Source organism: Podarcis erhardii (genome assembly GCF_964252035.2).
Source record: "Podarcis erhardii genome assembly, chromosome: 5".
Taxonomy (NCBI): Eukaryota; Metazoa; Chordata; class Lepidosauria; order Squamata; family Lacertidae; genus Podarcis; species Podarcis erhardii.
Window position 1 is genome coordinate 79,982,168 of NC_138509.1, and position 25,891 is coordinate 80,008,058.

Sequence of the window (25,891 nt, forward strand, 5' to 3'; positions counted from 1 at the left end):
CCCCCGATCGTGCCGAATTCACAGGATAAAATTTTTAAAGTCCAAATTCCACTACTCACGGGTCCTTTGTTATCCAGTCCAAATTTTGGGAAGAAAGTCAGCGCTCTCCGGCCATGGCTTGCGGCTTCGCTCTACTGAGGTAGCGGTCTACTCTCAGCACCACGCCACTCTCCGTACCCTCTCCGCAGCCTTTAAAAAGGCTCTTCGTGGGTCGGGGAGGGCGCTTAAGGTGCCCACCGAGTCACCAAGTCCGCAGGCTTCCGCGCCTGCGGTTTCTGAGGGTCCCCGTGTCGCCGGCACGGCAAGACCCGTCCTCAGCAGAGCCTATTCCCTCCGGAGCTCGGAGGGAATCCGCCATTAGCCGTTCGCGCTAACCCGGAAGTCGTGGGACAGCTACATATTCCAGCATTGCAGGGGATTGGAGTAGATGATCCTCAGGGTCTCTCCCAGCTCTACAACTTTATGATTCTATGATTCTCTTAAAAAGTGAAAACTGCTTGATAGCTATCTAAGGGCATCCAATTGGCAGAAGCTGGACGCCAGAGATAAGGGCACAGCATAAGACTGTGCTATTCACACACCATAGTTCTTACATCCTTTGGATCTGCTGATCGCGTCTGGTATTTCAGCGCGTTTGCAGCTTCAGTGGGATGTGTTTTATAGGGTAAAGAAATGTACTCCATTGTGAGAGGTTTAACAAGGAACACCAAGGCTAGGGACAGATAGCTTTTTAAACGTTTGCATGTGATTTAAGAGGTTTCACTTTTCATGTTGTATTATTCACATAGGAAAAGGGCCCTCATTGTCTATCTAGTTCAGTATTGCCTACTCTGACAGCTAGGGACTCTCCAGGGTTTCAGGCAGAGGTTTTTCACACCACTTGCTACCTGATCTTTTTAACTGGAGAAGGTGCTGGTGATCAGACCTGAAACTTTCTGCAAGCAAAGCATATGCTCTACCACTGATATGGACCCTCCCCATATTTTCCTTTTGTCCTACCGTTGCCTCAGGTCAAACCAGTTTTGCAGGTTTCTGGAGTACAGAAAACTTGCAAATTGGTTTGAGCTGAAAGTGGGGTAAATTAACACACCAGCTTTTTTCAGCCATTCAGAGCTGGAGATGATGAACATGGTGATGATGGTGGAACATCTTGATAGCAGGCTGGGCTCCCAAACTGCACACTGGGTTGCATCCAGACTAAGGGTTGTATCTAGTATGTAGCAGACTCATTGAAATTACTGGACATAACCAACTTGTCCGTTTATTTCGGCACATCTTCTCTGAGTAGAATCTAGGTGGACCACAACCCCAAAGGAGTTGAACTTGGGTCCCATTGACATCAGTGTAAGTCACCATTAAAATCAACTAAGTCACCATTAAAATCAACTTAGTCTGGATTCAAGCTGTTCACAAAACACCCCTGTGCATAGTGGACATAGGTTGATTGGGGGCAGTGGCTGCCCCCTCCCATGCACATTGCCCCCCTTTTGAATGCATGAAGATGGCTAGCATGAATCATTTTCAAACTACCTTCAGCTGCCTTTAAAAAGCCAGTTCTGGTTGTCACGAAGGTACCACAAAAGGATGGCTTTACAAAGTGTTTAGCAGACCTTTATTTACCAACAGAAATGAATGAATGAATGAGTGAGTGAGTGAATGAGCCAGTAATCTAAGGCAGGTTGTCTTTGCATGACTGAGTGGTCAGTTCCTCAGTATTCCATGTGTTGTATTCTACTAAAGGAATATCCACAGTAGACCCGCTGAAATGAGTGAACTTAAATTAGTTACATCTCCAAGTATGACTTAGCTGCCCTGTCCCACCGTAGCAGGGATGAGCAGCGGGGCTACAGATGTGACAGTGGCTATGCCACTTCATCACATCCCCCCACTGCCTACCAGGGCTTTGAATTGTAGTCTAAGAATGCTAATCATCTCAAGCCTTTTAGTTTAATCGCCAGGCTTTTAATTAATTGATAAACAGTCTTAAATTTAAATAAACTGTATGTAATCCGAATCTTGAATGCCTTTTGTGGTTATTGAAGGAAGTATAAAATATCTTACAATTAATTAGTTTTTAAATTTGCTGTTAATTTCTGCACCGCCGCCACCACCAGCCTCCCCTTGTTCTTCCTGCCAAAGCAAAATCATACCAGCTTCCGGCTGTAAGAATATGGGGAAAAGAAGACAAAAATCCTTCTGCTTTAAAACTGTGCAGTGATCAAAAGATAATGGAAAGATCTGCTGTGCCAGCAAAAGAAAAGAAAAGAAAAAAAGAGCGCTTATGTTGGAGCATTCTATCTGCTGAGTAGAAGATGCTGAGCAAAACATGACTTTACAACTGGTGTTAAAGGCAGATATGTCAGTACAATATTTACAAGCAGGATGCCGGGGTGTTCCTCCATCCCTCACTGTATCATCAGGTCTTTAACAATAGCCTTTCAGGGCTTTAGTTCACATGTCTAGTGCAACGTTCTTCCACTAAATCAGCAGCTGCCCTTCCATGAACAGAAGATGCTTTTTTTCTCAAGGAAGGGTACTTTTGGATCCAAGGCATTGATTTCTTATTAGGCAGATGGTGGTGTTACCTTTTTTAACCCCCCTCCCTCCTTTTTTTTACACTTCTTATAGGATAAAAACTTTATCTCTGGAGCTTGAAAATAAGCAAGCAGCAATGCAAAATCTAAATGAACAGATGAGGAGCCTCCAGAAAGAGAATGAAGTTTCATGCAGACAAACACAGCTGTTGCGGTAAGAGATTTCAGAAGGCAGTAGGTAGGAGAAATAACTTTTTTTTGTGATGCACGCAGTAGGATATATCTGGTAAAATCATAACATTAGCTGCCACATGTTTTTATTGAAATGCTTCATTCCTATGATTTTCCGTAAACTATGATTAGTAGATCAGGTGTGTTACATTTGTATTTGGAAACTATAGCTTGCTCCAACCAAAGTTAGTTTAAACAAATAACAATTCAATGGTGGTTTCAGATTCTGGTTTGTTAACAAACTTTAATTAGGAAAACCACAATTCTCTGAGTTTGTAGTTGCTCTGAAGTGAATGTGGAACCTTTCACTCACCTTCTGTCACATAGGGAGAAGTAAAGGTAAAAAGTACACACCCAAAGGCTCACTTTGGCTTGTTCCCAGTCAACCACAACATAGGTAATCATGTGACCCATGTCATAGGTTGCATTCAGATGTTATGCTGTCAGACAAGCAGGTGGCATTCTGGTTTGCAAGCAATCACAAATAACAGATTGTATGTTCAAGTGAAAGTATATTTTGCTGTAATCTGGGTTCAGAACTTCCTCATAGGGGAAGAAGGGGGGGGGACTGCCATTTGGGGAAGAAAGCAAAAAGACACATAGATAACTCCACATGCATTTCTGGGTTGGAGTTATGTTGTTGTCGTTTAGTCGTGTCCGACTCTTCATGACCCCATGGACCAGAGCACGCCAGGCACTCTTGTCTTCCACTGCCTCCCGCAGTTTGGTCAGACTCATGTTTGTGGCTTCGAGAACACTGTCCAACCATCTCATCCTCTGTCGTCCCCTTCTCCTTGTGCCCTCAATCTTTCCCAACATCAGGGTTTTTTGCAGGGAGTCTTCTCTTCTCATGAGGTGGCCAAAGTATTTGAGCCTCAGCTTCATGATCTGTCCTTCCAGTGACCACTCAGGGCTGATTTCCTTAAGAATGGATGCGTTTGATCTTCTTGCAGTCCATGGGACTCTCAAGAGTCTCCTCCAGCACCATAATTCAAAAGCATCAATTCTTCGGCGATCAGCCTTCTTTATGGTCCAGCTCTCACTTACATACATCACTACTGGGAAAACCATGGCTTTAACTATACGGACCTTTGTTGGCAAGGTTGGAGTTATAGTGGGTCTGAATTCTTTACTTCACCCCGTCCATGACCCCAAAGTGTTTTTTTTTTAAATTGTGTCCAGTATTTTCCAGTGTTCATGATGTCTAGCTCTATAACCTTCTAAACAGACTAAGTATTGGCAATGTCCAAAGTTTCTGTGCCCAAGAGTTATCTAATAGTGATGCAGCTGAGAAGTGAATTATACATGGTCTTCTGTTGTCAACTGCTATCCTAAATCGAGCTTTGTGGTTCTGTCATCACTGTCCAACTTCCTGAAAGCCTCTTTGTCTACCTATGTATGCCTCTTCTTTTGCTGCTCTTCTCTACCCAACTTCCCCTTAACCAGCCTGCTTACTTCTTCTCTCAGTTCCCTAGTCTAGCACATAATCCCTGGAAACCTCCTGCACTGGACCACAACAAATCACCATGGTATTTCCCCATCTTCTCCCTTGATCCCAATTTGTGGCTGGGAGTAAAAAGGAGAATGGCTTCAGCAAACTGAAAGCCCTCACACAGGAATTCCCTACAAGTGTCTTCATTAATACACATTCATTTGTTTAACTGTGTGGAGCTATACTTCATGAGCCAAAGTTTGGCCATCTCTACCACAAATCAAGATTTTTGACAGACTGATGTCTTTCTGAATCAGAAAATTATCCAAAAATGCAAGATGCCTACAAATTGTTTGGCATTAAAAAAATTAATCCATGAAAATTATGTCTGAATATTAGCTGTAATCTTTTGTAGAGCACCCATTTTGTCCAAACAATGATATAATTCTAAATAATCATGCAAGTTGAATTCAAAAGTGCATGTGCTAGGTGTGCCAGCTGCACGAGATAGAGAGGTATTTGGTAAACATAGTCATAACTGCCATATGAAGCTTAGCTGAAAATGTTGAAACATATTCCAAGTATTGATGAATCCAACTGCAAGGCAGAAAACTCAATTAGCTTCTTTTATTGATATAAATCAATAATTTTTTTAAATGCTTCTTTTTCAAAGTGCTATTTTGTTTTTAAAAAACCATTTACCAATTAGTTCTTCTTTTCCTTTTTGGCAGAAAAACATTGGAACGACATAAATTCATCCTAAAGAAAGCCTTTGTTCTCCTTCCCTTTATCAAAGGAGAGGTACACAGTGTTAAAGGAGGAATATTTGACTTTCTAAGCCAATGGAGTGCACTCAAAGGAGAGATTTTTTTACACATAAAAAAGATTAATTTAACAGCATTGACAGGTAAATTACCAGATTACGAATTTCCCCAGCATCTGATTCTTGGTCATTTCTACAGACTTTTAATAGTGATTTACACTTCTGATTTATTTTGTCTTCGCAGCACCCTTGTAAAGTATATCTGACTAAAAACTAGTTATTGCTGAGGCAGTAAACCTGTGCACTGCCCGTACTACTTTAGATGGTCGGCTGCGATATGATGGTATCTTTAATTATAATAAAGCTACAGAAAAAGCGAGATGTCAGGGAGAAGCCTTATGCCCCAGCCTCACTGAAATCTGTTTTCCTATGCAAAGGTGCTTTTTAAAGAAAGTTTTTAAGCTATCACTGGGCATTTAGTCTTGTGAGTTGAAATGGGTACAGCCTTACCAAGGGCTTCCCACATCAATGAGGTCTCGGCGTCGAAAAGAATGGCTTCCTCGATCTTCATAGCTGAGCTCTGATTTGGGTCCAGGTCTCTAAAATCAAAACTCAGTCCTCTCCCTTCCCTGCCAGCTTTTGCCCACAAAAATTAGCTGCATGCAGTAGCTTATGACTGTTGACCGTTTTTTATGGGTCACGTTGAAATGACTTGAACAAAATCCAACACAGGGAATTTTCTGCCTCACAGGAAAAACAACTGTCAACCTTCCCCTTAAGTCATAGAGATGAAGGGTCATGGAATCTGAAGTCTCCAAAGGCGCCTCAAGGGGTTGGCAATGGGAGAACTCGCTGTGTTCTTGTTCGCAAAGGGCAAAAGAGGCACATTGGCAGGATGCTGCCTCTGCCACTGCTGTTCTCTCTGTTTCCAGGTGATCTCAGGTTCTTGTGCGAGTGTTAAATTCACTGCAGCTTTTCAGAACAGAATAGCAGGATATAGGGATATGAGTGAATTATTTTGACATTGGGCCCCGGTCAGACATCTGATTAGATAATATATGTTATAAGAAAATCCATTTTAATGTTGTTTTTGCCCTAGATATATGTGACCCTGATTCTTTTTTATGCACATTTTTTATTTTTGTAATCTGCATGAAATCCCAGCTCCTCCTATTCAGATGTGTTGTTATTTTGGTCAGTTAACTATGGAAGGTTTTGTAAATGTTGAGAGCAGCTGACTTGATACATGTGCTTTTCTTGCTGAATACGACACTGTCTCTGGTTTTTCTGAGTAGCTAGTGCAGAAATGTTCTGACTATCTTACATGAGGCAAATGTAAAAATATGTGCATGCTTTCCCCATTCTTTCTGTAATACGTCATTCTAAAAGTGCTTCTTTTGTTAATGTTGAGTTTGGATGGCAAGAAATTAAGGTTCAGGAACCTGAGAACATTGTGCCCCTCTGCATGCAGTGCCATTTTGAAATTCTGTAACTGTTTATGCACTTGGCAATACAGACCACACTTACAATTACCTCTGATTTTTGGTCCTTCAGCCCTGACTTGTCACAATTCATGTATATTCCAGCAGTGACTGGCAATAACTATGCATACTTAGCCAAAGGAAGTCTGGATGAGGAGCAGCACATATGCTTGGTACTTGTCAAATACAGAAATACTATACAAATTGACAATTAAATTGAAGCTGGGACAAAGATATCAAAATCATATTTATTTATTTATTTATAATTTATTTTAACAGTGATGGCATCTTCGTAGGTGTAGATACTGAATCTGCAGTACTTAAATAGCCAGCAAAAATTAATTGAAATTCATTCTTCTTTCTTGAATAGTTGTTTCTATACAACCGAGGACAGTCATTTTTCTTGTGATGGTATCTGGAATTTTATTTTTTATTTTTTGATGAGAAATCCAATTACCTTTCAGAAATATCCAGTCTGAACCGAAGCTTGGGTGAATGCCAGAGGGAAAATCTGCTCCTCCAGGAGGAGGTGCAGCGTTTAAGGTTGATATCAGACGCAGCTGAGCAGCAAGCTGAGCAACTCCAGGCGACTCTCTTACGAGAGAGTGAATTACAAAACAGATGTCACGAACTACAGAAGAAAACACAAGGTGGGTGTTAATTTTAGAACAAGCAGCTGGCTTCACTGACAAGCAGCATGTTTAAAACTTCTATCCTGCTGTAGTCGGCCATTCTTAGAGGTACATGTACAAATCTCCATGCGCCATCATTTCACATGTGCTTCCTCCTCTGTTTCTATGGTTTTCACTTCTGCTTTCAAAGTAACCACAGTTCCCCATTATTTTTGAGCTTAAGAGAACTGTGGTTTCTTTAAACGGTGATATGTTAAGGAGAAAGCCAGGATCAAAATGTACTTTCAGATCCCGGCTAATTTGAAATCACTGTTTAAATCAGCCACAGTTCCCCAACTACAGACATAACGAGGAACTGTGGCTACTTTGAAAGAAGAGCAGTGTTCCCAATCTCCTTACAGCCACATGGGGAGAGGGTTGCTCATGAACCAACTGTTCATTAATGTACTGAGAAACCATTATTCTTCATTACATCCTAACTAGCCCATAGAGTGCATTCATACTACCACAGCAATTTCATTCCACTTTGGTTTTTGGGGTGAGAGTACTGTTGCACTCATATCCTACTTCTGGGCTTCCCATGTGCACTCTGAGAACAGGATGCTAGACCAGATGTGCCAGACTCCTCTAATAGCCTTACTAATCTCCAGAAACTTGTTTCTGAGGAAACACAGAAGGCTGGGGAAAGGTGGATTTCTCCCATCTACCACTTCTCCCCTTCAAATCTCTCCACAACATTTTTCTCCGACGTACAGGAAGCCAGAGCAGAACCTGGAGTACAGTGGTACCTCTGGATGTGAACGGGATCCGTTCCGGAGCCCCGTTCGCATCCAAAGCAGAACACAACCCGCGTCTGCATGTGCACGGGTCGCGATTTGCCGCTTCTGCGCATGCGCGTGATGTCATTTTGAGCATCTGCGCATGTGCGAGTGGCGAAACCCGGAAGTAACGTGTTCCCAATAACTGTGGGAACTGTCGTTGACCCCTCACAGGACTACAATTCCCAGCACCCTTAAGAAACTATAGTTTTTAGGATTTCTTGGGGGAAGCCATGTGCTTTAAACATATGGCATGGATGTGACCAAAATTCGAGGAGTCCCTTTTAAGTACCGTGCTACACACTAGCTTTGTGTCTGCATTATGTATCATAAAGCTCCTAGCAGCTGATTGCCAAAGACAGGAGGAGGTCGTACTACTTCCATCTTAGGCACTCAGCCGTAGGGCTCTTTGTTTGTCAAACAGGAGATGAGGTGGCAGTGATGGAGCAGCATGCCAGTGGAGAAAAGCACATTCTACTGATGGATTAGATAATATTCTGGATGCATGGATACATTGCAACAGCATGTGGACAGGATACAACTTTTAATAATAAATAAATGCATTAAAATGAGAGCTCAAAAGAGAATTCAGTATTGTGAATCTCTTTTTAATATTCATTTAGAGGCACCCTTTGTTCTAGCTGATCATTTTAGTGCCTTTGGCATCCCTGGTGAAGCCTGAATCGAGCCAGGCACAGAGTTCTTAGGCTCATCCAACGCCTGTCTGTTTTGGCACAACCTGGGACCTCTCCTAATTGTGACTTGTGGTCTCCTCTCTGAAACTGAAGACGCATCGTGTTACGTTCATTTTACAAGTCCAATGCAGGCATTAACAGGTGTTGTTGTTTTTTTTAAAAAAAGTGTGCTGCCTGTCTGTTTTGATTCAAAAACTTCATTTCAAAGCCAATGCCATCATTCAGTCTGTGATCCTGACCGGCAACTAAAATATTCTAAAAGTGTACAGGTTGTGCTATTCAAAAAGTAGCTTTGCTTCATCAAAATGACAGTGTAATTGCAGAGTGCTGCTGCTCTCACAGTATGTGATTTCAAGTCCTGAACAGCGGTAGTTATGGTACGGAATGGCTTTCATTACAGGGCCAATGGTAACAGTGATACAGCAATGAACAGAGGAATTTGCCATTTTAGCATGTGCTGTTGTTGCAGAAGGAGCCCTTGACATGTAACGCCAAGGAATCCACTGGATCTGGGCACAATGAAGGAGATGTAAAACACCTGCCTGAGCCTCACAAGCTCATGTGGCACACACACACACACACACACACACACACACACACACACACTATTTATTTTTTGACATTTGTTTGCTTCCGCACAGCATAACGTTCTCTGAGTTGTTTTCAATCCAGAAGTATACATTTAAATAAAAAAAATAAGGCATAAACCATAAAATATGCATAAATAACAGCAAGAAACCCAAAACTTTCTGCAAACCCTAGATAAATTACTTAGAAAGCCTGGGTGAACTTAAAAGACCACAAGGATTGCATAGGGCAAACCGACTTTAGGAGGGTGGTTCCATAACGGAGATGCTCCTTCCAAGACAGCCTTCTGGCTACCCACCTCATATCATTCAACAGGGAAATTGAAGCTGGGCCTCCAAAGAAGACCTTGAAGTTATTGGAATACTTAAAGGAGAAGGTAGCCTTTCAGATAACCTGGTCCCAAGCTGCCTGGGACTTCAGAGGTCAAAGCTGCACAATAATTGTACATGAATATGGATGGGCAACTTGCAAAACACAGGCATCAAACTGCTCCGTTCCAGTGGAGAATCTTGCAGTCCTGTTCTGGGCCAATTGCTGTTCCTGAGTTATTTTTAAAGACAGCTCCACGTATAACACATTGCAGTAGTTTAAATTTCTAGTCCCGTTGCTCTTCTTGCCGCATAAGATCAAGATCCTCTTTACTATGTGCTGCAACATCACCACTGTAAGGGGCAGATAGGAAAGCAGGCACAGACTGAGATGCCCCTCCCTCCCCCTTTTCTAATATTCCATTGCCATAGCGAACACACTTGGAGAAAGTTTAAGCAGTGGGCTGGGGGAAAAACTGCAAACATCTAATTACTTTGTTATAATGAAGCTGCAGTTATCTAGAACTAGTTGTTTTATTAAGAGTGATAAATGCATTGAGTAACAGGCAGTGATGGAGCAGTTATAGTTGGCAAGTAAAAATAAAAACCACATATTAATAATTGCACATTTTGTTCTCACTGAAGTAGTTTTAAATATTCATATTTCTTTCTCTAATCTGCCTTTCTGTTCTTAGAGGTCAGTATGACCGGAAAATCAGTAAACTAAATTCCTATTTATCCCCAGAAGAGGGTGAATGTTCTCTTATTTTCAATAAACATTTTACATTGTAAACCTCCCTATGTTCCGTGGATAAAGGGTGGTATAGGTATTTAGCAAACAGACAACAACATCGTGACTGTCATGAAGGAAAATAAAAATAAAAACTTAATAGGCTGAATTACTATTTTCCCGGGAAATAACTAATCAAACCAAAATATATTTTAATCAGTTATGTTTCTGCTTTGCTGTAAATGGAAGCATTTTAAAAGAAATGTCTAACAAAACAATCTATTCCCACTAGGGGAGCCAGAAAGACTAAAAAAAATGTGTGCAGAAAGCCATTATTTGTAATTTAATTTCCCATGTGCTTAATGTTTCAGTGTACTAACCGGACTAGAACTTTTTGCAGAGAACATAACCTAAAAGAGACAGGCATGCAAAATAATTGTCAATTTTCTCTTGCTGCTTGTAAAATAAGATCCTCAACACCATGACGTCAACAAGCACAGTAAACATATTTATTGCATTTTTATCCCTCCCTCCCTCCCTCCCTCCCTCCCTCCCTCCCTCCCTCCCTCCAAAGAGCTCAGAACAGCAACAGTCCTATCAATAACCTGAGGCTGATCCTCATGTAATGCCCCCTACACCCTGACAGGAAACTGTAGTACAGTGGTACCTCGGGTTAAGTACTTAATTCGTTCCGGAGGTCTGTTCTTAACCTGAAGCACCACTTTAACTAATGGGGCCTCCTGCTGCTGTCGCCGCGCCGCCGGAGCACGATTTCTGTACTCATCCTGAAGCAAAGTTCTTAACCTGAGGTAATATTTCTGGGTTAGCGGAGTCTGTAACCTGAAGCGTATGTAACCTGAAGCATATGTAACCTGAGGTACCACTGTAAATGCTCTTTGTGGCAAGCGGCTGTATGCACAAGCTGTAATGTGCAAAGGCTGCTCACCCCACGAATCAGCCTTATTACCTGGAGGTTTTACATACTTGGTGTAGTATGTGTTTTTAGTAGTGGCTGGCATGAATGTGGAGGCCAATCCTTGACAGGAATGGCCCCCACACATTGCAGCTTCTGCACACATGCTGTCATCAAATGTAGGCATTTCCAGTGGAAAAAGTGTAAGGTCTGTGACAGATTTAGTTGTCAGCCATGCGGCCTTGGTATTCTGTTGCCTTTCTGTGGTATCTTTAAAGACATGACAAATTTTATTATGGCATAACCCTTCATAGATTAGACTGACTCATCAGGTGCTTAACTTTTAGGTTAATTGTAACATTAATCCTACAATATACCAATTTTCTTAAGGAACTTCTTGTTTCTTCATGTATTTTGATGAGGCCTGATAATTTGTGTGTGAGAGAATGAGTAAGTGATATGTAAAGCATACTTATTTCTCTTATATTTCATAGAATCATCAAATTGTAGAGTTGGAAGGGACCACATGGGGTTTTCTAACCCAACTTGGGGCTTGAACTCACAGTCTCATGCTCTGCCTACTGAGCTATCCCAGGACAAACTCCTGTTGGGGAAGGGCTGTGGCTTAGCCTTGTGGAGCACATTCTTTGCATACAAAGGCCCCAAGTTCAATTGCCAGCATCTCCAGAAAGGGCAGGGAAAGTCTGCTATCTTAAACCATGGATATCTGCAACCAGTCAATGTCAACCAGGTATGGGGAACCTTTGGCCCTCCACATGTTCTTGAACAACAGCTCCCGTCCTCCCTGGGTGCTGGCTGTGCTTGCAGGAGCTGATGTGCATTTCAGTTCAGCAACATCTGGAGGGTCAAAGGTTTCCTAGTGCAGACAGTACTGAGCTGGATGGACCAATGGTCTGCATAAGGCAGCTTACTCAAGCACATTGATCTCTCCAGCTGAATTATCTGTCATGTTGTTGTTTAGTCGTTTAGTCGTGTCCGACTCTTTGTGACCCCATGGACCAGAGCACACCAGGCACTCCTGTCTGTTACCAAAAAGGAGCAATGCAGCAGCGAGCAGCAGCTTCTTCAGCTGCAGGTGGCTGGAAAGCCAGACAGGATGTTGATGTTTGTGACTGTTGCCATGGGAAGAAAGGGGCAGTCCATTCACCGTTCTGAGCACCGGATGTTAGCTCAGTGTGTCATCTGACCTGTACTGGAAGTACATGGGTGGAGTTATATTCTCTCTGCTGTTGATGTAAGGAGTGTGCAGACATGTTTATCTGTATGGCTGCAAAAGACAGAAATAAAAGCATGTAGATACATTTCTGTCTGTTTCTTTCCCCTCCCTGGGGATAGCAAGGAGGAGAGAGAAGAAGTGGTGTGTTCTTCTCACATCTGGGAAGGATCGCCGATTACAGACCTCGCCTGTTTTCCTGCCGGGAGTCGCAGGGGGAGGTCAACAAGGAATTCAGCCGGTGCCTGGAGCGTGGCACATTCCTCTGACCGAGGCAGGATTCCAACACTGTCTTCCACTGCCTCCCACAGTTTGGTCAAACTCATGCTGGTAGCTTCGAGAACACTGTCCAACCATCTCGTCCTCTGTCGTCCCCTTCTCCTTGTGCCCTCCATCTTTCTCAACACCAGGGTCTTTTCCAGGGAGTCTTCTCTTCTCATGAGGTGGCCAAAGTATTAGAGCCTCAGCTTCATGATCTGTCCTTCCAGTGAGGACTTAGGGCCGATTTCCTTCAGAATGGATAGGTTTGATCTTCTTGCAGTCCATGGGACTCTCAAGAGTCTCCTCCAGCACCATAATTCAAAAGCATCAATTCTTCGGCGACCAGCCTTCTTTATGGTCCAGCTCTCACTTCCATACATCACTACTGCGAAAACCATAGCTTTAACTATATGGACCTTCGTTGGCAAGGTGATGTCTCTGACTTTTTAAGATGCTGTCTAGGTTTGCCATTGCTATATTGAAATAATTATTGAAACATATTTACGTAACAGCTCTTCCAGTTGCGTGTACTTTCGTTTTCCTCTCTGTAAATGAGGTTTTACTAAGAAGATGGGTTGGGGGGTTATGTAAAAGGTTCACCTATTGTTATCTCAACATTTGACATCATTGTGTGCCATCTTTAATATCTCTGGAATGTTCGAGCTGTAACGAAAGGGTCGCCATGACTGCTTCTGTTATAGCTGTTGACAATACCTTTTTGATATAATCTACAGTTATGTGGGTTGGGTTTTTTTGTCCTTGTCAGATTTTTCACATGCTTATATCTGAAGGGCAGCATAAAAAACATTGTTCTATGAAAAACATAAGCTAAATATTCTGAATACAAATGAAGCTTTCCATTTTTTTTTTGCGACAAGTAAGTAAAGCAATTAGCTAAGAAATGCAGACCCTCTGTTTTTGAAAGGCCAAGCAATGGACCCCCTACTTTTGATTTTTTTGATATATCTATGATAGTTTTTGTTACATGAGTGGTGCTGCAGACCCCTTGGATGGGTTGTGCACACTTCCTGGGGTCCATGGACCACCAATTGGGAACCACTGAACTAAAGAAATAGAATTTAATCTGTCATGTGTCACTAAGTCCAAGGTACCTGTTGTCTTCCTACTGCTCTTATTAATTAAAACATTTATGAGTCACCTTTCCACTCAGAAACTAAGCACCCAAGGCTATATGCAACCACGTATTTACAGGCTGACATGGCTGCTTTTCTGGAATGCTAAGCTCTCGGGTACTTTCCCATTATTGTGGCTGTGTGTGTTTGTATGTGTGTTTGTGTGTCTTTCTCTGGGGTTGCATTTAGTCCAGGCATTTTGAAGCTTTGTTATTGTTGTTCCCTGCCACTGCCAGTCAGTTGGCTTAAATGATTTCACTGAGGGGAAAACAGCAGGCTTGGGAGATGTACAATCTGAGGTGCTTCAGTATACCCACAGCAGGGTGCAGGAAGCAAGGCAAGTTGGCAGCCACTGTGTGCTAACAAAAGCTGACAGATTAACTCCTGGGGGTGGGGGAAGTGACTGTGAAACTTCTTTATTTTCTCCATCATTTGCAGTGATCATTTGTCCGTATGGCCCACTGTAATTGTTCAAAGCAAATTAATGTTTGGGCAAAGCCATTTGTCCTCTTCTTTTTAACATCATCTTAAGAAGGTTCTATCTAAGTTGTCATTCATTTTCCATTCATTTTTATTTAGATTACACACCTTATGTACATGCAGTACCCAGGTACTCTGGATATGCTAGACAACATTGACGATAGAGTTATCTGTGATGTACATATGAAGTACATCAGGGTAGAAATAGTTTCAAATTCAAGGGGTGCCAAGATTAATGCAGCAATTATCATCAAATGCTGTTTGGTTGTGAGGTTATTTATGGGGCACTTAGAGCCTAGCGCTTGCCGATCAGAAGGTTGGCGGTTCAAATCCCCACGACAGGGTGAGCTCCCGTTGTTTGGTCCCTGCTCCTGTCCACCTAGCAGTTCAAAAGCACACCAGGGTGCAAGTAGATAAATAGGTACTGCTCCAGCAGGAAGGTAAACAGCGTTTCCGTGTGCATTACACTAGCCCCATGGATGCTGATGAAGGAGTGACTCCTACATCTGCAAAAATCTCACCAACTGTAAAGTGTGAATTTGCCCTCTCTGAGTTAATAGTATCATCACTTGTCTATACCAGCTGCCTAAAATATCAATTGTTTGAATTTTTAGAAATGTTCCCTAGGCTAATGATAGTGTATAAGAATTTATAGCACCTTAAGAATAGGACAGCACAAAAATATTTTTTTAAGAATATCCTTCCTGAAATTGGATTTATTGGACTGTTGTATAAACTGGTGGCTTTTATTTCCAGAATGATTTGTTAGAGTACAGGTTATTACAATATTATGTGCAAGTTTAAAATCAGTCCAGAATAGACAGTAAGAAAACAAAATAAACGTACTAATTACTTCCTATCAGTAATGCAAAATCTGTTGAAAGACCAATTCCTATCAGTGCCTATCAGTTTCAGAAGTTGATGCTGCTTGACTTTTTTTTACAAAACGCTTATATACAGGATGTTTATTATACACTTCTGGTTTTGTAGAAAGGTGCCTTGTTCTTGTATCACTTTAAGTCACAGATGAAGTAAGGTGAATTCACAGCATGCTGGTGTATGATGCTGAAATCATGGGCGCTTGGTTCTTCCTTCATTCCTGCTGCTCCTGAACTGCTGGGAGCTAAGCTCTGATATGGCTGAAGCTGAACATTTGAAGAGTCTGGACATGTAAGAGAAAGTTATTCATGCAACACACAATTAAACTATTGCACTAGCTCCCACAGGAGAGAGTGATGGCCACCAACTTGGATGGTATGGCTACTAGCTTCAATGGCCATGTTCCACTTCCTTTAACTGCGGTTTAAAGTGACATGCAAATGAGAGCATTAAAAAAGACTACCTGCTGTAATGTGCGCAGCCTACTATGGGCTTTCGTGGAAGAATGCAGGATGGAATAATAATGTTAAATGATGATAATATATATTAACAATTTCTCATTTCAGATTTAACAAGTCAAGTAGAGACAATTGAGCACGAGTTCCAGAAAGCAGCTGCCGAAATCAGCCATTATAAAGAACTATTTGTGTAAGACACTTAATTTTATTCATATCAGGTATAAATTTTATTCATAACAGGTATCGTTTTTTTCTGCCTGATTCCCCTGTAATTATGTGCTAAAATGTAAGAGATAATGAATACAAGGTTAGTTTACTCAAGTCTGCTAAGGACTGAGAGTAGTGTTGATTTTTATTTTCAAGATATATAAGACATGGAACATATTGTTGCATGCAGCCTCAATCTCCTTTCACACCACCCCAGTCTCTGAGCACTTACCTAGGGTTCATGTTTCCTTTCAGAATGAGGCTGCGGTGTCTTTAAGATACAGGGTTTATTTACAGATCTATACAACCTGAGCCTACAATTGAGGGGTTCGCAGCATTAGCACCTCATTGAGGGTCTTGTTTCTCCCATAGTCACAGCCTTGGATTCAGACAGACAACATTGCTCTCTCTCTCCCTGCCCCCAGCTTGCTGCTTTCCTTCTCAGTGACATCACTCCTAACACTAACTTCTCTAACCTAAGCTATGGCTTTATCTCTTAATAGCCCATCACCTCACAGCAAACTAGCTTAGTTTAATTAACTTTTAACACTTACTGATTCCAGGGGATTAGAAGTGTCAAGCACACAGCTTAGCACCCCAAGCCTTAATTAAATCTTAACATCTACTGGACCCAGGAATTTAGGGGAGTCTGGGACCCACAAACTCATAACACTATTTTATTATCCTTGTGGTGCCTTATTACATTGTAGGTTGTTGTCCTCTTCTGATCCCATGAAGCAACCTATAGATGTCTTAGTGAGCAACTTGTTCCAAGGAGAGCTGGAAATGAAACGAACCCTTTTGATCTCCTATGTTTCCTCTTATTTTGGAGAGCAATAGTCTTTTAAAGAGACAGACACTTCTCTTATTGTGCTCCTGGATTTTCCACTTGGTGTACTCCCTGCGCCATTGTACTGTAGGAGTGGGGGACACTCAGTTCCTCAGACCTGGAAAAAAGTCAATCATTGTATCATTTTACTGTTGTTAGCCGCTCTGAGCCTGGCTTTGGCTGGGGAGGGCGGGATATAAATAAAAAAATATTATTATTATTATTATTATTATTATTATTATTATTATTATTATTATTTTCCCGGCTGTGGTCCTATGGGTCTTGGTGCTGCCTGCCAGTCTTGGTTTCAGTGGGCTCCTGAACACCAGCATCATGCTTAGAGCCAGAAACCCAGTCCTCTTCCTCTGCTGGTGACCCTGTAACTTCCAACTCAATATCCTTGCCACTGCTAGATTTGGGGATCAAGAGAGTTAATGAGGTTACATGCATAGTGTATTTTTGAATGAATAGAGAAGTTAGAAAAACAATTCAGGAGATACTGGGAATCTTTTACACTGCAAGGAAATTGAACGTAGCAGCCCTGCTGGATCAAACCAAAGGTCCACTGCCTCCAAACATGGAACTCCATAGTAGTTATCATGATCAATAGCCATTGGTTGGCCACTTTAAGGCTCCTGATTGCAGTGGCAGCTACGTCTTTACCTGCCCCACACCTGAAAGCACATATTATGTCACGTGTGGGTCAGGCTGACGTGATTTGTGGGAAGTAACCAGTATGGACAAAAGCCCATTTTTGTTTCAGATTCTGAGTACATGGCATCTAGCACTGCGGTGATAAGGAACAGTGGCACACAACCCTCTCACTCCTCCAACGTACAATTTCCAGCAGCAAGGTGGTGGTGGTGGTGGGACCCATTTGTACAACGTGAATGCAAGAGCCACAAAGAAAACAGGAAATCCTGCCAAGTCAGAGTGTAGAGCTCATAAAAGGAACAAGCGAGGCTGAGATCTAAGTGAAAAACACCTGCACACACCCAAAGTCAAGGCAGATGCTTATATAAGAGATGCCGAAAAGCCTGCCGCAAAATATGGGCGGAGAATGCACTGCGAGCAAGTGGCTGCTTGGCTTGTTCAGACCGCAACACAGTCTGTAGGAAGAAGCCCAAACTCTTGTCCTACAGGAGGGAGGCCTGCCACTGAGCATGTGGAAATGATATAGCCGGTATAAACAGACTTTAGTGGAAGAAGCATTATTGGCAAGAATGTTGAAAAGTTCATTACCCATAATAGCCAGTTCCGGTTAAATGATACCTCAACAAGTAGAAAATCCATTGGAACCATCATAAGAATCATCTTAGGGGGTCAGACCAAATGGTCCACCTAGCCTAGTATCCTGTCTACAACCTCTATTGGTTCTAATAAATCCAAGGGAAGAGGTTGTTTGTGGTCTATCACGCTCCCAGGGGAGCTTTTCAGCTCCCTGCAACCCCTGCTTGTGAAGGCCAGAGAATCCTCACAAGAAGGACAAAGTGTCAGATCCCTTTTCGCATTGCTGGATGGTCTATGCCCACAAGCACAGGTCTTAAAAGAGCTACCTGTACCAAGTCAGACCATTGGTCTTTGCTTCATCTCAGAAAGGAGACTTTTCCAGCCCACCCAGGAAATTTCTGGGGTTGAAATTTGGACCTTTTGCATGGAAAGCATAGCATGTGCTCTCCCACTATCATACAGTTCCCGGCATTCATTAGATACAGTCATGATTAGTAATATTTGCCCTTAATACTTTTTTCCTTGCTATATAAAAAGTGGACTTTTAACCATAACAAATTCAGGAATGAAATTCCTTTTTATATTTGTGGTGCATTTTACATTCAGAGGTAGTGTACATGCATTGTTATTTCAAAAGACAGCAATCAGCATTCTTTTCAACAGGCTTTCCTTCCTTGAAATATATATATGGTTTCTTTATGACATGTACATTCTTGCATTCACATTTTGCGGGGGGGGGGGGGTGTGGAAAATCAAATCTACAAATACCCTGTTGCTAAGCGTTCCAAATATTTTAACAGTAATTGAAATGAAAAACACAGTGATTGCATATACATAAATATACCATAATGAGTTTCCATAATGAGTCTGGGTCTAATTTAGCGAAGTAGTATATTCTATTTCAGTTTAAGTATAAATATAAAGATTAACTAGAGTTATTAATAGGTGAAGTAATGTTATAATGATGAGAAATTTCTCCAAGTTTCCAGCTTTAGTGGGGTTTGAATTGTTATGCTGCTTGCCTGTTTTCATTCCTGACTTACTGAAAAACCAGTACCACAAATTCAGTGTTTGGTGGTTGCTACAGTAAATGACCACATACTAGGTTTAAATTACATTGAGAACATACACTGCCCACATTTAAAGTGTCAGGCAGCACATCACTCATTTGTAATACATGCCTGCCAACTTTTCCCCCAATCTGAAGGCTTTCCCCCCAGTCCCAATCTTCCCTGTTGTTTCACCTATACTTACCATAAGAAAAGACAAGAAAATTAAGGATAGATTCATATATTCCTAAATATGTGCCTAATTTATATTTCAGAACTGAGCACTGAAATAACATTCTGGCTGACCTTAACCAGCAGACTAGCAGTGCATCTGTTTCTGTGTGCCTGCCTTCTTCTGTGGTGCTCTCATAGTCTTCTCTACTCCTGCATCAAATATTGGTGGTGTTGAGTCTGGCATCATATGACACATTTAGCCTATTCAGCCAGAGACCAGAAGCCAGAGACCAGAAGCATGGTTTCTCTCTTGTTCCCTACTTCCCTCTAGTTTCCTCCAGGTGAGAGGGAAGTATTGTGCCCCAGTAAATTCAGCCTTGCATGATGCAGTCACCAGCTTTCTCCTGCTCTGAGAAGAGCTGAGGAGGAAGCGTGCAGTGTGAGCTAGTGGCGGCTGGTGATATGAGGCAAAGTGTGAAAATCAGCTTCTGAGTGGTACTAAAGGGGAGGCAGCCCCACGGTCTTGTGGTGGTGATTGTGTGACATTTGTAGAAGCAAGATGGTTCAGTCAGAACTAGCCATCGGACAGCTTCAATGACTGACCAGCAGTGCTCAGTGTGGGCTGCTGACACCATGAACCATCTCCCACAGCAGGAGTGAGCCTGTTGAGCTGGGCTTTAGGACCCACCCAGCGGCTGGTGATGTAGACCGGAAAATGGTACTTGGCTGCTGGTGGTGTAAGTTCAAGATCCCCTCCCCACCCCTGTCTAACCCTAGGCAGATTCTCAGGAGCCAAGGAATGAATGAGTAGGCTCATAGATTTCTTTAAAAAAACAAACAAACCAGTCCATGTTAAACCCACATAGACATTTTAAACAACAATATCATTTTTTTCTCAATAGGAAAAGGCCTTTCACAGTTCAAACCAAAATCCACAGTAAATATTTAAAGCAGTTAATTTTCTGATCTGAATAAAGAAGTGCATGTCCAACCAGCCCTGGCAAATGTGGAAGAAACAGCAGTTGTTCTATGTCAGACCAAGTGATGGTTAACAAAGAGATAACTAAGCAGTGTGTCCATGCTCTGTGTGCACAGAATCTGGAACATGTTGGAGGGACTTTCTCCGTCTAGCAGGCGTCAATTATTATCACTCCTCAGCAGACATTTCCAGCAAGAATGATCACCCAGGGGCCTGGCTCCATTTGGGCGGCATACTTGCTGAGTACAATAAGAAATATCCCTTTTCCTCCTCCTTCATTTTCCAAAGCTCATCTTCCATTCATGCCTTTTGATTTCCATCTGCAAGATAGAACAGAAAGTTTCATTTTACGGAACTTCCATAGAAGAGAGCAAAAACTGGAAGCGATTGTCTGTAATTTGAAATTGCAGCTCAATCATGAGGTGAGAATGCCCAGTTCCTTTTGTTACTTCATCAGCGGCGCTACAGAAACACTTTTCCTCTGAAGTGTTGTGTAGTTATTCAGTAAATAGTCATTTAAGCAAGCCATCCATGTAAAGACATTTTGGATCGCACTGATAGCGGCTCTGTAACAAGAAGAACCTGGCCAGGATTAATCAAAGCAAGGAAGGAAGTGGGTTGGTGCCAGCAGGGGGTCGATATCTTGACACATGCTGGGGGGGGGGGCAGCGGCTACAAAATGCCCCTGAGGCTACAGGAACAATTGGAGAGTAAGGGAATTGGGAGGTCTGGTGGTCTTGTCAGCAGAAGAGCCAAGCAAATTTCTCCTGTCTGCTCAAATGAATCCCACTGAACCTGGATCACTAGGGCAAACAGGAGATCAAGGAAACATCTGGTGAGAAGATAAATCCTTGGAGTTTCTATGTAGGCAGGGACTCAGGTGCCTGGAGATGGATGGATCAGCAGGCATACAACTTCTGAGGCTGTGGGGATGGGGCAGGCCTCCTAAATCTTTCACACTAGAAAACACACACACACACACACACACACACACACACACACACACAGAGAGAGAGAGAGAGAGAGAGAGAGAGAGAGAGATTTTGAAGAGGTGCCCCCCCCCACAAAATCTATATTCTCAAGTGCCCACCTGTACATATATATCACAAATGGCAACTTCAGTGACATCTGAAGCAACCAGGTTGCTTGGAAGAATGGCAGCTTGCCCATGGCTAACAGCAGCAAGGTTCCTGAAATATTTATTCTACAAAAACAAGTCTCTCTCTCCCCCCGCCCCGTCTGTGTGTCTGTGTGTCTGTGTGTCTGTGTCTTGTAGCAGCAGCAGCAGCAGCAGCACTGAGTTCACCGTTTTGACCTTATTCCAAAGTTTATCATGCATTATACTTCCTAGTTTTAGTTTTGGTAACCAGAATTACCGTAGGTCCTTTTAGTATATAATTAGCAGCATTCAGACTAAATTAGCATCTGTGGTGTCTATGTCATGGATTTACAGCTATAATCTTTGAATATTTGAATCATGTTGCCAAAGAATATCTATACATTTCAAAGGGATGCCTACTGGCAACATTAACACATAATGATATTTAGTAAAGACATCATTTTTCCATGCCACATGTAATGGCTGTAGAACTTTCTTTTGAACTGAATGCTTGAATTCAGCAATTACATAAATCATTGTGACAGCCTGCTCTGGAAATCATTGACTTGACAAATTTCAAAAGAAATTATTTAGACTTAAAGGTCTTCTGACATTCTTCAGCAAATGTATTTACTTTCATGTAGCAGTTATTTGACAATAATTAGGTATATGAATCATTGGACAGTTGTCTAATTATTTTTTTACTTCTGAAAGTAGAATAAAAGGAATGAATGAAAAGGCGTTCAAAATTCTGTCTTCATTTTTTTAAAAAGAAACACAAAGTTACAGAATATATGTAATTATGTTCACTACATCAGCACCAAAGTAATTAATTTGACAACCAGCATCTTACATACAGCAATAAATTGCAACTACAATAAGCTGATACCTTCATTAGAGTCCAGTAGGCAAAGAATGACTGCTTAACCCTTTTTTTGTACTGTTAATTATTCAAAATTGAGAAGAAAGCAACAGACACCTGCAGATAGGCAGAGAGTGCTGTTGCACGTACCATCTCAGACAAGGGTCAGGTGCCACAAATGTGATAGCAAGGTTCCATCTGATTCTTGTCTGAGTTGCTCTCAGTGCTGAGCCAAGTTTTTGAAAAGTATTGCTATACCATTTAGACATCAGTTCCTGCCTTTATCTGTCCCGACCCAGTTCATGTTGCTGCCTGAAGCATGTCGTTTTTACCCTGTTGCCAAGTAGCAGGGTTGGCCCTGACCATTCGTAGACTACCATCCCCATTTGCTTCTTGGCTGAGCTTCCAGTTTGCCTCCAGATCCTGAGTTCTGACAGTACTGTGGGAGAACAGTGGGAGACTGGAAAGGTTTGAAGTCATAGCAAGTGTTTGAGGTTGGAAGAGTACGTCTTTATACTCCGAAGGCCCTACCTTAATCTGTAGAAGCCACACTTCTGGTACTGTTGTGCCTTACTTTCAACCTATATTTTGACAAAGCAGAATGAGGAAACGGTCAGCGAATGTGTTTGCACTATTTATCACAAATAGTAGATAAGGAAAAAAAAGTTGAACTTTGGCATGGATGTGGAAAGGAAAAGTACAAAAACAAAAAACGTGGAAATAGAAATTTTAAACAAAACCTGTCTAATGCAGAGATTTCAATTGACTAAATATTATTATTATTATTATTATTATTATTATTATTATTATTATACCCCACCCATCTGGCTGGGTTTCCCCCGCCACTCTGGGTGGCTCACAGTATATATCAGAACATACTAAAACATCAAGCATTCAAAACTTCCCAATAATGTATCCACAGCATGTTGTTGTTATTGTTGTTGTTGATATTTATATTTATACCCCGCCCATCTGGCTGGGTTATGAGTATGAAAGAAAAACTCAGCACAACACACGAGAGGTTCTAAATATTCTTCTGTGGAGTTCTATGAGTACCTGGAATGTCAGACATGTTTCAGTTTGGTCAGCCTTAGTCAGTGGCGTGTACAGTGGTTCCTTATGCATGAGCTGAGCTGTTTCCAAATATTGGCTATAGCAATACACAGCAGGTATTTGCCTTGTCCAAGTTATGCATTTCCTACTGGGCTTATGTTTGAAAGTGATGTAATGCTCCTGCAATATGCCTGGATTTTTAGTTAATGAGACATTTGTTAAGTACAAAATCTAAACAATAAATTAGTCAAAGTACAAGCCCCACATCTTTATACAAATGCAGAGTTTTCCAATGCCACGATGTGACTGCTCTCTCTTTCTGGATGATTGGATTAATCCTTGAGTCCTCATTCTGCCTTACCTGTCAGAAACGATGCCAGGTCTGGTATAGTTTTTTGTGACATCAAGTCACAAAAGTCAAGTATTAGTTATTCTGAGCCATCCTGATTTAAATCATTCCAGGCAAAGAAGAGCTCTATGCAGATCCTTCACCCCACTCCCTAGCCTACCCATATATTTTAAGGAAAGACAACACTTGTGAGCAAAACAATCCAAAGGGACATGTCTTTTAAAACCTGGAAAAACTGCTGGAATTATAGGGAATGGACACTGTGGCATTGTACTACTGCATCATAAAGAATTTGTTATCAAGAATTTGATAAGAATAAGAATAAGAATAAGAATACTTTATTATTTATACCCCACCCATCTTTACCCACTTTCTACTTGCCCTTTATTTCAGATTCTCGTTTCCTCATCCTTTTTTCAGCTCCTACTAAGTGACATAATTAATAATAATAATAATAATAATAATAATAATAATAATAATTTATTATTTATACCCCGCCCATCTGGCTGGCCTTCCTCAGCCACTTTGAGCGGCTTCAAAAAAAAAAAAATTAAAATATTGTAATACATCAAACATTAAATGCTTCCCTAAACAGGACTGCCTTCAGATGTCTTCTAAGTACACTTCCTTTGTATGCTCATCTAACCTTTAGCCAAAAGGGTATCCGAAACAGGCCACAGCCACGCAAAAAACATCAACTCCTATGATAAGTACCTCTCCGGACTCTGTCCTAATACTTTTTCTGAATTTTTGGATATGGAGGAGAATTGCTCGTAATTTCATTCAAGGTGCCAATAATTTGGAGCATCAGCAAGGAAATGTAGTCACCACTTAAATGGAAGGGATGTGTGCATGTGTTAACAATGGCCTTCAAAATCATTCTTGTTGCAGATTTTTAAAAAAACTGTTTTAATAATCTTCCATCTAAAGCTAAATAGTCAACATAAGTATGTACTGAAACAAAATGCAGTTGCAGTTTGTTTTCAGATCACGAGAAGCGCTCACCTGACTCAGACAGAAAACCTACTTGGTCCAGCATTTTCCCCCCACAAGCAGGGCAAAAGCTCAGTAACACTCTCCTGTTTGTATTTTGCCAAGAGGTAAAATAAAACGTCTTATTGAGACCATTAACAAATAAAGGCTACTGTATGAGAAGGATTCTGCTCATTTTGTAAAGGCAAGTTGATTTATAATACTAAATTTTATTTTCTAGAAAGAAGTCAAAAGAAGTTGAAGACTATCAAAGTGAACTCCAGAAACTGACATCTGAAATTGGAGCATCCACATCTCAGTATGAGTCAGAATTTATTACAACTGTATGCAGATGCTGCTCTGAAATGTGGAAAATCAAATTATTCTATTCACATGATGGTTTTACCGACATTTTTCATTTATCTTAGTTTTTCTCCTCTTTTGCTTTGTGCTGATTTTCTGTTTTTTATTCTCATATCTCCTCTTCTTCCCCAACTCCCTTTCCCCTCATCAATTTTTGTAAAATGTTTACATTTTTAAGGCACAGAATTATTAATAACAAATGATGACAATAGTAATGTATCGTGCTCTCTTTCTTGTGCTGTTTTATATATTTCATCAGTACACAGTCAGTACACTGACTTAACTACACTGGTATAATGCAGAAGAGTTATTTGCATAGTGTTCGCATTTACCGTAAGGGCCATGTCAGAATGCATTTTATATATGCTTACCGACTGCTTCGGTTATGACATGCGGTCTTTTTTTTTGCGTTTAGGTTTGCTAATACCCTGAAAGAGCGAGAAGAGTCTTTGCTTGCCTGCCAACAAGCATCTGGACGTTTACAGGAAGAGGTGATTGAGAAAGAGAGGAAAGAAGAAGAGCTAAAAAAACGCACCGACCATTTGGAGAGCGAACTGGAAACGATTAAGAGTCTTCTCAAGCAGCGAGAGGAAGAAGTGGTAATGCTTAGGCAAGAAAGGTAATCAGAAATGACTAGCCATGCATAGCGTTACAGGACAGGATGTTCTGCCTAGATTTTCTTTCTGAGAATATCGTCGAACTGAAAGTCCCCTACAAGTTGACTCTTCACAGTCCTCCACACCCAAAATAAATCATTACAGAGCACAGCATATTAACTGTGCACTGAACTAATAATATTTTAAATAATGGGGGGGGGGGAGGGAATATTTTTAGGACAAGCCTATTCCCATTGAACACAGTAAGGCTTAATCTCTAGTGAGTGTGTTTAGGATTTCAGCCTTAACTGCATAGGATTAGAACAGAAATACTGACCCCAATCTAAAAGAAATTAATCATGTTTAAATCCCATTTAAGTCATCAAGAGAACTTTGTGACAGCTAACAAACCCCGTTTGCATGATGTGAACTGCCCTGAGATTTACCAATGAAGGGCGACATACACATTTACTATAAATAAATTAATTGGTTTCCAGTGGTAAATCATGACTGATTTCCTCTGGATTGGGTGCAGTAGATATAGTACTTAAAATGTCTC

General features: G+C 41.4%; 1 protein-coding gene and 1 long non-coding RNA gene across 11 annotated transcripts in view; one reads left to right on the forward strand and one right to left on the reverse strand.

Moving 5' to 3' along the window:
* The window catches only part of LEKR1 (leucine, glutamate and lysine rich 1), a 70,286-nt gene that overhangs the window by 23,652 nt on the left and 20,743 nt on the right, over nt 1–25,891 (forward strand). For 7 of the 10 annotated variants that reach the window (XM_081862437.1, XM_081862440.1, XM_081862439.1 and 4 more), the window contains 6 exons: nt 2,629–2,748; nt 4,929–5,104; nt 6,906–7,091; nt 15,679–15,760; nt 24,615–24,692; nt 25,152–25,355. In XM_081862437.1, the coding sequence (XP_081718563.1) occupies nt 2,629–2,748; nt 4,929–5,104; nt 6,906–7,091; nt 15,679–15,760; nt 24,615–24,692; nt 25,152–25,355 (846 nt within the window). The remainder of the gene's footprint in view (nt 1–2,628; nt 2,749–4,928; nt 5,105–6,905; nt 7,092–15,678; nt 15,761–24,614; nt 24,693–25,151; nt 25,356–25,891) is intronic. The other 3 variants (XM_081862443.1, XM_081862442.1, XM_081862435.1) reach the window with 1 other exon arrangement.
* On the reverse strand, nt 18,395–22,580 carry LOC309342446. Its single transcript, XR_014156823.1, has 2 exons — nt 22,531–22,580; nt 18,395–20,358 (listed from the first exon to the last, which is right to left on the reverse strand). It is a non-coding gene; the product is annotated as an uncharacterized lncRNA (long non-coding RNA).